General features: G+C 33.1%; 2 protein-coding genes across 2 annotated transcripts; both read right to left on the reverse strand.

The window, feature by feature from the left end:
- Positions 1-6216: 6216 nt before the first annotated feature.
- LOC107063094 (probable receptor-like protein kinase At5g18500) lies at positions 6217-6932 on the reverse strand. The gene is made up of 2 exons (XM_015314529.1): positions 6742-6932; positions 6217-6599 (listed from the first exon to the last, which is right to left on the reverse strand). The coding sequence occupies exons 1-2, from the start codon at positions 6842-6844 to the stop codon at positions 6253-6255; spliced, it is 450 nt and encodes a 149-aa protein (XP_015170015.1). The 5' UTR covers positions 6845-6932; the 3' UTR covers positions 6217-6252.
- Positions 6933-7142: 210 nt separating this feature from the next.
- On the reverse strand, positions 7143-9784 carry LOC102586206 (LRR receptor-like serine/threonine-protein kinase GSO1). The gene is made up of 4 exons (XM_006359671.1): positions 9303-9784; positions 8406-9203; positions 8119-8327; positions 7143-8023 (listed from the first exon to the last, which is right to left on the reverse strand). The coding sequence occupies exons 1-4, from the start codon at positions 9782-9784 to the stop codon at positions 7143-7145; spliced, it is 2370 nt and encodes a 789-aa protein (XP_006359733.1).
- Between the last annotated feature and the right edge of the window lie 2307 nt (positions 9785-12091).

The raw sequence follows: 12091 nt of genomic DNA on the forward strand, positions 1-12091 counted from the left end.
TTTTAACAATTAATAGAAGTGTTTCTCTATTTAAACTCTTCTATTTTTGTTTCCACCACCGATGAGGGAGAAATGCCTTTTTACAAAAAGCATAAGAAGACTTTCAAGTTCCTCTCTTTTCATCTTCCTCTCTTTTCATCTTCCCTCCATTTACCATTACTCTTGCTACATACCTAACAATCCCCCACATTAATGGGGAATGGTTATAACATAAAGGAATGCACGGACGAGTGTGTACTTTACAAGCAAGGGTCCATTGCATCTGGATAAGTAGGTTTCCCCTTGGACTTTCCGTAGTGAACATATGTTGGATATACTCGTTCAATCGGTAGATGCGATATCTTTGAACCGTCGAGCTTTGGTGTATACCTAGACAACCATATGTCACACAATTAAACCTTTACCGTTTATGGTTCTTACGATTGTGTTCGTTTCAGCAATGAATATCTCCTGGTTTCATGAGTGTATAGAGAGATAGGTTTTTGACAATCATCCTCTTTGAAGCGGCTTACACTTCACACTCACATATGTGATTTCTAAACGTGTTATCGCGTAGATACACTATTTGGTCAAATCTGTCAAACTTAGCAAATCATTAAAAACTTTAAGCTTTATTAACTCATTAACAAGCATTAATGTTGTATCCTTGTTCCTAAGCATTGTCTTCATTATGGGAATGGATTGAGTTGGTTGACAATGCCGAACCGTCAGTCACAACTTCTTTTTTCTCCTTGAATCTAGCTCGTGGGATCTCCAGTCTGCTAGATAGAGTTACCGCCATGATGACTTGTCCTAAGATGTAAACCTATTCCCTTAGATGATCTTTCAACTTTCTCTCTAGTTAGGTCTTTTTGTAAGTGGATCCGACACATTATCCTTTGACTTTACATAGTCAATTGTGATAATTCCACTAGACAGTAATTTTCTAACGGTATCATGTCTATGTCTTATATGACAAGACTTTCCGTTATACATCATGCTCCATGCCCTACCTATTGCATCTTGACTATCAAAGTATATGCATACTAGTGCCAAAGGTTTGGAACAAAGAAGAATATCTATCAAGAAATTCCAAAGTCTTTCAACTTATTCACCGGCCTTATCTAGAGCACCTAGCTCAGAGATCATTGTAGAGCTAGCGATACATGTCTTTTTGAAAGATTTCCAAGAGACTGCTCCTCCACCAAGATTAAATACATATCCACTCGTGGATTTTACTTTATTTGATCCCGGTGATCCAATTTGCATCACTATATCCTTTCAATACTGCTGGATATTGTTATAATACAAGACATAGTTTTTAGTATGTTTTAAATACCCTAAAACTCTCTTCATTGCCATCCAATGAGTTTGATTGGGATTACTCGTGAACCGACTCAATTTACTAATAGCACATACTATATCTGATCGAGTACACTTCTTGATATACATCATACTTCCCAATACTCTAGCACAATCCAATTGTGAGTCATTTTCGCCTTCACTCATTTGAAATGCAAAGCTCACATTTATTGGAGTCTTGACAATATTGAAATCCAAATATTTGAACTAGTCAAGTACCTTTTTCGATGCACTGAGACCGTGACACTGCTAAACATTATGGAGTTCTAAGGATTCTTATACCTAAGATCGCATCAGGAAGTACTCCAAGATCTTTCATATCAAACCTGCTTTCTAGCATACGTTTAGTAGCATTTATGTCATTAGTGTCTCTAATGATGATCAACATGTCATCAATATGCAAACAAACAATGACCGTGTGATTTTAATGTAAACACATTTATCACTTCCATCATTCTTAAATCCATTTGGCAACATGGTTTGGTCAAATTTCTTATGTCATTGTTTGGGTGTTTGTTTTAGTCCATAAAGTGACTTAACTAGTTCACACAATTTCTTTTCTTTACCAAGAACCACAAAACCCTCGGGGTTGTTCCATGTAAATTTCTTCCTCCAATTTTCTATTTATGAAAATTGATTTCACATTCATTTGATGAATTTGGAGGTCATATACCGCAGCTAATGCAATTAACATCTGAATGAATGCAATTCTAGTTAGTGGCGAGTATGTGTCAACAAAATCAAAACCTTATTTTTGTCTACAACCTTTGACAAAAAGTCTTGCTTTGTATTTGCCAATAGTTTCATTGACTTTCATTTTCCTTCTGAAGATTCACTTTGAACCCAAAGGTTTATTTTCTAGAAGAAAATCAATTAACTTCCAATATGCTTGCTCAAGATTGAATCAATCTCACTATTGACACCATCTTTCCAAAAGGATGAGTCTACAGAAGACACAAGAAATGTTACAAAATCATATTCGAAGGAAGTAGATGTCCTTTGACATTTACTACGCCTCTGAATCTCTTTATTAAGTGCATTCTCCTTTTTTCTTTCAAAGGTCTTTTAGACCCTTCACTAGACTACTCAAGTATAATTTTACAGTCCACATTCATAGGTCCTATTTTAATCCTTTTAAAAATAGGAACTTGGACTTTGTCTAGACATCCCCACACATTGAAATATTTCAAGTTGAATTTGTTTTCCTTTCCATTTCTCATATGGAATAGATTGTGTCCTGAACAAACAAAAATTTTTATTGCTTTCTTTCTGAAAAGAAAACTTTTTGTTGTTCCCTTTTGTTGTAAGGATAGCTTCTCCACACAAGTTTTTTGGTAAACCTGAACTTATAAGTAACGTAGCCATCATTTCCTCCAGAGTTTGATTTTTTTCCATTGTGTAATTCCATTAGATTGAGGTGAATAGGGCAGTAGTTTGATGAATAAATCCACTTTCCAAACATATCTGCAAAAGGAGATTTATATTCTCCATCCCTATCACTTCTTATCTTTTTCCCAACTGATTTTCAACTTCAATATTATATTGTCTAGACATTTCTATTACTTCATCCTTACCATTCAGCAAATAAACATAGTCGTTTCTAATGCAATCGTCAATGAAAGTTATGAGATACATTTTCCCACCACGAGATGGTGTTGACTTCATATCACAAATGTCAGTGTAAATCAACTCTAAGGGATTAGAATTCCTTTCAATAGATTTATAAAAATGCTCAGCATACTTAGATTCCACACAAACTTGGCATTTTTATTTATTGCACCCAAAGTTAGACAAAACTTCTAAGTTGATCAGTTTTCCTTACAAGGTTTTGTAATTGACATGCCCCAAGTGTTCATGTCACAAACAGTTTGACTCAAACAAATAAAAATATTGATTTTGAAAAGCTCTCCGCGAGGTAGGTTTTCCTTACAAAGATTTTGTTCCTCTTTTTTATAATTTTGTGTGATACAAACACTGTTTAGAGTCATCACCCAAATGTCCTTTTCGAAAGGACCTTTCCATAACTTTCAATTTGATTGTTATAGAACTACCCATGAACAAAGTTTCATCGGGTCCAATAAAGGCAATACAGTCCAAATGCTTCTTTTACAAAACATGACAAATGACTATTCACCAATATTCATGTCTATACAAATAGTTATATTTAACAAACATATCTTTTCATGAAAAATCACAACATTTTAAGTGACAATTTTTTTATAAAAGAACTCAATCATTTTGAACAAGTATACATATAATTTGGTAGTTTCATACTAGTCATACCAATACAAGTAAATGAGAAACTCAACGACCACAATATCAAACATACTCCAAGAATCACATAACTTACAATTTGATTGTTAGAGAACTACCCATGATCAAAGTTTTATTGGGTCCAATAAAGGCAATATAGTCCAAATGCTTCTTTACAAAACATGACAAATGACTATTCACCAATATTCATGTCTATACAAATAGTTATATTTAATAGACATATCTTTTCATGAAAAATCACAACATTTTAAGTGACACTTTTTTTATAAAGAACTCAATCATTTTGAACAAGTATACATATAATTTGGTAGTTTCATACTAGTCATACCATAAACAAGTAAACGAGAAACTCAACGGCCACAATATCAAATATACTCCAAGAATTTTGTTGGTCTAACATAATACTAAAGTATCATCGAATTTCATATCTTGTGCTCCAAATTTAAATTAGACACTAAGTCTAATTTTATCTTTGTCATAAGCAAAGATCCCCCCACATTTTAAATATGATCTCAAAAATCCTTTTTCAAGTATTTGAAAATAGTTTTTCCACATATTTTTTTTCTTCATGCTATCAAAGTGTCATTGGCAACATGAAACCACTTTTGAAAATATTATTCTACAAAAGAATTATAGTCCTTCAATTCCATATGACAATTTTTACACAATGTCAAAGTTCATTCCATAGAGGTACAAAATCACAAACTCTAAGTCACTGGTATTTTTCCTCTATCACAAATAGACATACCACATAGTATTTAAAATACTAACAATAAAGACAATTTTTTTTGTACAATTCATTTCTATATAACAATGAAGTTTATAGAAAATCAAAAGTACAACATTAACTTATTATGTGAAGTTTTCATATTCTTCAAACCAATTGCATAGTCTAATTTATCCAGAGTAGAAAAACTACAAAAGTTTTTAGTCTACAAAAATCATACACAATCAAATTTCACATGGAGTACAAAACTACTAAAAGTTTTTGCAGTCTCCAAACAGAATTGAACATATTCATAGATTATCACATAGATATGCTTTTCTTTTCAAATTAGCCTTCCAACTATAACATTTTGGCATACTATTTTATCAAACAAAAATGTGCATTTCTCATTCTGCAAACTAAAGAATTTTAAAGGCAACACTTTTTGCCAGGAAAATTCATTCAAAAAACCATATGGTTTGCAGATCTTTTTCCAAAGACATACATGATAAATATCAAAACTGTTAACTTTTAGAAACCATTTTCCTCCTTAGATAAATAATAAGAAGGGTACCTAGAGTAATCTTTAACCGAAATACCACCAATTCTTCTAGTACATTCTCACTTCGACCTTGTTAAACAAAGCACCAAATTCTGGAGAAGTAATGCATTAATCTTCTACTTCTATGATTTGTTTCTCTCAATCAGTAGAATACAAGAAATATCAACAGTATAATAACTCCCTTAAGATTGTTGTTCATCTTGTATTCATAAGATACTTAGAACAAAAACTTTGAAGAACTTGGTAAGAAACAACAAAGTTTAAAGAGCATTTTCAAAACTAGAAAATTTAAACTAGTAGAGAAAATAGAATTAGAAACATATTAGAAACAATATACGGAATATTTTTCTTAAAGAAGAAAATCGAGCCCACTGAATGCACAATGTCCCCTTAAGAAAATTATTCCCCTCAAGTACCCGAGGTTAATGGAATATATCCTCCCAGGATAGAACGATCTTACTCACTAGTGTATCGGTACCTAAAACCACGGTGTCAGCGAACAACTCAACGGCAGTAAAGTACACTTAGAATACTAGATTTAGTAGTAGTAGAAGAAGTACAGAAAAATTAGTTCAACTAAAATGAGAGAAAATCCCTCAATTTATAGAAAACAAAGGGTAGTGTGAAAAGGTTCTTATTGTGCCGTACCGGAAAGGTCACAAACCTTTGGAAAAGTCACAATATTTCGGAAAGGTCACAACCTTTCATAAAAGTCACAACTTTTCATAAAAGTCACAACTTTTCATAAAAGTCACAACTTTTCATAAAAGTCACAACTTTTCATAAAAGTCACAACTTTTCATAAAAGTCACAACTTTTCATAAAAGTCACAACTTTTCATAAAAGTCACAACTTTTCATAAAAGTCACAACTTTTCATAAAAGTCACAACTTTTCATAAAAGTCACAACTTTTCATAAAAGTCACAACTTTTCATAAAAGTCACAACTTTTCATAAAAGTCACAACTTTTCATAAAAGTCACAACTTTTCATAAAAGTCACAACTTTTCATAAAAGTCGCAACTTTTCATAAAAGTCACAACTCTTCATAAAAGTCACAACTCTTCAATTTTCATTAACACCTTTTAAAACCCAACAATTGATAAATAAAAAATATGAAGTAAAGGCAAACAGAAAGATAAATAGTAAAGCTACACACTTTCGTAATATTTCTTAATTCTATTCAAGCATCCGAAACATTTTAAAGTCTACTCGAATTTGAAATCACAAAATGAGGGAAATGCAACACTCTGAAGTACAAATAGTACATGTCTCCTGGAAGTACGAATGACTAAAGAAACCAGGTAAACAAAAAGTAACATATTAACTCGCAGCTTAGAAAGAACACCACCGGAAGAGATGCTAACTTCTATGATTCTAGAAACGTGTTCTTGATTTTGTTAAGCCTCTTGACTACATCTTTCATGGTTATCCTTGATTCTGGCATTTCCTTTGTGCAATCAAAAGCTAGTTCCATCGTGCAGGCGATGCAACTTTCACTTTTAGAAGTGATTTGTTCTTCCTTAGAAAATAAATTAGCATCCAAAACATCCATCATAGTCCCTGAAAATGATTGTGTTATCCATTTTCTCAAGTCAAGATTTTCATTGCATATCTCTTCATCTATTGGCCTTCTTTTGGTCAAAACCTCCATCAACATGATGCCATAACTATAAACATCACCATTAGCGGACACTATTCCCTCCAAGCCATATTCTTAAAAAAAGGATTGAAGAAAAGTTACTCAATTGAAATAAAACAATAATTCTGCATAAATAAAGACTTACCTTTTTTACCATTAGAATTTGGAGAGTCATAATTATAATAAGAGAAAATCAAAGGAGTAGATTCTTTATACCTGGTGCAATGTATCCAAGAGTGCCTAATGTCTCGGTATAAGCCATGAACTTGCTTATGGCTAAAATTTTAGAGATTCCAAAATCACCAATATGAGCCACCATATCTTCATCCAAAAGAACGTTGGCTGGCTTTAGGTCACAATGAACTATCTAATTGACATGACTATAATGTAGATATTCAATTGCCATAGCTACATCAAGCATTATAGTGACTCTTTGATGAAGATTCAAGTGACAATCTTCTTTGTACAACCAATTCTCAAGACTTTCATTGGGCATAAATTGCAGAACAAAGGCTCTTATATAGTCACTAGAAAATGTAGTAATCATTGGAACAAGATTTCTATGTCTAACATTTCTCATCACTTCGCATTCAGTATCAAACCTCTTGCATACTTGCTCATTTTCCAAGTCTAGAACCTTTATTGCCACTACACTTCCCCCCAGATAATGTGCCTTTGTACACAGAGCCAAAACTTCCCACACCAATTAAATTGGATTCATCAAAATTATTTGTTGCTTGTTGAATCTTGTGATAAGTAATCAATTGATGAGTTTTGATCTCTAAAGCCTTCTCCACATCTTTGGACTTTCCTTTCTTTTGTCGTTTCATTATCCAAATTGAAACCAACAAGAATATGAGAAAGGATGAAATAACCATCGGAGAAACAATTTTTAGCACAACCTCCTTAAGCTTTGATTGTTGTCCAGGATTAGTGATAGCACAAGCAGGAATCTCCAATATGTGCACTCCACATAGACCTTTGTTCCCGAGAAATGATTGTAGTGTGGAATTTGCAAACACACCGCCACTAGGTATTTCACCTTTTAAATCATTAAATGAAACATTAATGCTTTTAAGGGATGAAAGTTTTTCCAAAGACATAGAAATAGTACTTGAGAATGCATTTAAAGACAAATTCAAGAATTCCAAGCTTATCAAGTTGGAAAAGGAAGATGGAATTTGTCCAAAAAATGAATTGTTCGACAGGTCAAGAGACTGCAGGTTTTGGAGTTCCCCGAATCTGCTTGGTATCATGCCTGAAAAGTGGTTACCGGAAAGATGTAGTTCTACAATGGCCTTCAGTCCTCCAATATCCTCGAGAACTTTTCCCTCTATTGAATTATGTGACACGTCAAGATAGAGAAGGCTACTCATCTTCCAAAGGCTCAAGGGAATTTTTGATAAAAATTTATTAGAACCCAAATAAAGCTTTTGAAGCATGCTAAGATTACCTAAGCATTCTGGAATTAATCTAGGTAGCTCATTATCAACCAAACCTAATTCAACCAAATTAGATAAATGGCATACCGCCTCTTATGTTCCTCCAATTTATTTTTAGATAGGTACAACCCTTGGAGTTGTTTAAGCTTACCAATCTCAGAAGGAATATTCCCTGCCAAGTTGTTGTCTTCAAAGTACAAGGCTGTAAGGCCGCTAATGTTGCCTATACTTATGGGGATGAGGCCGTTGATGTGTGCATATCCTATTTCAAAGTATTCAACAGTAGATGAAAGATTCCCAATAGAATTGGGAAGAATGCCAATCAACGGATTGGAACCTACTTCTAGATATTTCAACATTCTACAATCCGCCAAAGAATTGAAAAATCACAATTCATGCTCTCTTGGTTCATTGGTAAGTTGATTAGTATGCAAGAACAGTAATCGCAACTCACGAAGATTTCCTAAATTATTAGGAATAGCGCCCGTGAGAAAGTTCCGTGCTAGTACCAGTTTCTCAATCTTGGAAGCATTTGTTATGAACAATGGAATTTCCCCGTTGATCTGATTGGCTCCCAACTCAAGTACTTTAAGGTTTGGAAGATGAAGACCTGTAGTGACTGGAATTCTACCTGAGAGGCTATTGAAATTGAAATCAATGATTTCCAAAGAAGATATGTTAAAAATAGCCTCTGGAATTTGACCAATAAGATTATAATTAGAGGCAAAGTTTAATTGCCTCAAATTTGATAGCTTCCCTAATTCTTGGGGAATTTTCCCCACTATGCGATTGTTTCCACAATAAATATATTGAAGAGTGGATATATTTCCCAATGAAGTGGGGATAGTCCCTTCTATTGGATTATCACCAATAAGAAACTGTTCAAGTTTGGATAAACAATCAATATTTCTGGGTATTTCTCCAGTTATGTTGTTGAAAGCTCTGGACAAGACTTTGAGCTTTGTGAGTTGGCATATGTTGGAAGGAATGCAGCCAGAAATTTGGTTGTTAGATATACTTAGAAACTCTATATTTGACACAATATTCCTTTCATCAAGCAAGAGAGGACCAGAAAGTCTTTTGATTCCAAGAGATAGGACACGAAGTGATGAGATATTAAACAATGTTGCAGTTACGAAACCTGTTAATTGATTATCGACCAAGGACAAAAATTCAAGTTGTCTCAGATTACCAATTTCCTTTGGAATGTTGCCACCAACTCTATTTCCATACAAACTGAAGTTAAGCAACTTTGTGGCATTTCAAATAGAAGGAGGGATTATACCCGTGAGGCTATTGTTCTTGAGATTTAAGACTCTGAGTTTCGGTACACACCATGGCCCTTTCCACATTTCACCACCGAGTTTATTGAAGCCCAATGAAATAACTTGAACTTTCTGGTGTTGAAATAGACTTGTTGGAATACTTCCTTCTAGCTGATTGTTTTGAACATCAATCACTCGCAAGCAAGGCAAGTGGCCAAGTCCATAAGGGATCCCACCATGGAAGTTGTTGTTCCCAAGATTGAGAACATCGAGGAAGGACAAATTGGCCAAAAACGGGGATATTGTGCCTTGAAGTTGCAAATTAGGAAGAGTCAAGGCCCCAAACCTTTGGGTTTTTGAAGTGCAAGTGACACCAAACCAAGAGCAAAAATAAGTATTGTTGGTCCAATTGTTGGCCAAAAAATGACTAGGACTTGTAATAAGATTTTGGAAAGCTAGTAGAGCTTGTTGGTCTGTCTCATTTGAGGTTGCAAATGATACAGAAAATTGAAGTAGAAAGAGAAGAATCAATAAGAAAATGTACTCCTCCATATGATCTTAATTTGTGTGTGTGGTATTGCCAATGATCAAAGTTACTCCACTGTATATATAGCACCAAAACAAATAAAATGTTGAAAAGTATATACTATAATTTCCAAAATGTGAAAACAGATTCATAAGGAGGAGGAAAATAAGTAACAAACAGATTATAATTAATGTGAAGACGGATTATAAAGAGGAAAATAAGTAGCAAAAAGACAAAAAAATCTGTTCATTTTTTTTATTGATTATTGACACTAGTTGGGTTTTGTTTCACAAAACGGAATAAAAAGTCATGATATAAACAAGAAATGTTGCTATCAATTTTCATTATATTATTAAAGACTTAAGAGCCAAGTCTGTGTTACACGTAAAAGAAAATAAAGCACAACACACATTCATCACTAATTAGACAAAATAGAAGAAATTTTAGGGTTTTCTCTCAAAGAAAATAAATCACGACACACACTACACGCGTTGACATATGTAATTTGTCATATCCACTACTTATATATAAGTGAAAATAACCACGCAGGTGACCGTCAACATGTCTGCTTCACCTGTGTGGTTCTACACTTACATATACATTTTCCTATTTGTTTTTCCTCCGTTTTAATTTGTTTGTCTTATTTTTTAATTTTATTGTTATATTTAAAAATTGCGTAAAAAATACTATAAATATAATCATGATAATTGACAACTTAAAATATTTTTTACAAAAACATATTAAAAAATTGATTGCTTATAAAAAAAAAAATTCGATTGATTAAATTAGTCTATCTATGTCACATAAAATGGGATAAAAGAAATAACTTGTATTATTTAATTTGGAAACTACATAAAAAGTATTGTAAATCTCAATTATAAATAACATATTGATTCTTGAAATTTTATTTGTGCTACATATATTGGGACAAGGTAAGTAATATATATTATTTAAAAAATACGTAAAAAGTACTATAAATTACAATAATTAACAACTTAAAATATTTTAAAATCATATTAAAATTTAATTAACTCTCGAAATTTTTTCTATGTCATATAAAGTGAGACAATACTGCGACCTTGATCGCCACAAAACTATCTTTTTTAAAAAAAAAAAAAATTTTAAAAAAATTGCATCTTAAATCTATTCTTTAATTGCACTAGATTAGACCTTTGAAATAGTCATCAAATTGCAGTTTCACAACATTTGGATATGTGTACAAGCTTTCGAAAATGATTTTCCTTTATTTCAAACTAAATTTTTTTTAGGATCTTACCGTTCCTAGTACACGAGAAAGCCTAAAATTCTTGCATGGTTGACAACAATTTCTCCCAAAACTAACTTTAGCCATGAATGCAATGTTGGGTATATAGTAAGAGTTAATGGGAAATGGAGGAAAGATGAAAAGAGAGGATCTTGAAAAGTCCTTTTATGCTTTAGTAAAAAGGCATTTCTCCCTCATCGATGGTGGAAAGAAAAATAGAAGAGTTTAAATAGAGAAACACTTTAATTAATTGTTAAAAGGGTTGTAAAGAGGGACCCCCCTCGCGCCGTCGTCGTTAATTATTTAATTAATTAAATTAAATTAAATGGCCAAAACGTTCCAATTAATTAGTTAATTAACCGAAATGTTTCGACCCGACTCGGATCTGCACGTGACCCGTTTTATTTAAACTTTCCCATTTTATTTAAATTTCCTGCCGTTGAAAATGACTGTTCTGAAAGGTTGCAACTTTCAGGGACAGCCATGAGCATTTGAAAGGTTGCAAACTTTCATTAATGGTCGTGTGGATTCTGAAAGGTTGCAACCTTTCGGAATCAGTTCCTCTTGGCAATAAATACCAGTTATTCTTCAGAATTTTTTACTTACAAAAATTCTAGTTTCTTCTTCTTCTTCTGCACAAATATTTTTCGTGTACTTTACTGCCGTTGAGTGGCTCGCTGACACCAGTGTTTTGGGTATCAATACACTGGTGATTGAGATCATTCTATCCTGGGAGGACATATTTCAAATCAAACCTCAGTTACTAGAGGGGAATAATTTCCTTAAGGGGACACTGTGCATTCAGTGGGCTTGATCTGTCTTTTCATTCTGTCTTTTACAGATTATGGTATGTTTTACAGACTTTAGTTTTTTGTGAATTAATTTATGTTCTTCTGTTCTTACTGGTTCATTAAACTTTGGTAACTTCGTGTTTCTGCAAAGTTTATTGAAATCAATAATTCTGTTTTAAACACAGATTGACAACCTGCAAGAGTACGAGAATGAGGATGAACATGGTTCTAACTTCATTGACAAAATTCAAATCTCAACCATAGCTCAAAAGCCTACA

This window comes from Solanum tuberosum, unplaced genomic scaffold (genome assembly GCF_000226075.1).
Source record: "Solanum tuberosum cultivar DM 1-3 516 R44 unplaced genomic scaffold, SolTub_3.0 scf00304, whole genome shotgun sequence".
Lineage (NCBI taxonomy): Eukaryota > Viridiplantae > Streptophyta > Magnoliopsida > Solanales > Solanaceae > Solanum > Solanum tuberosum.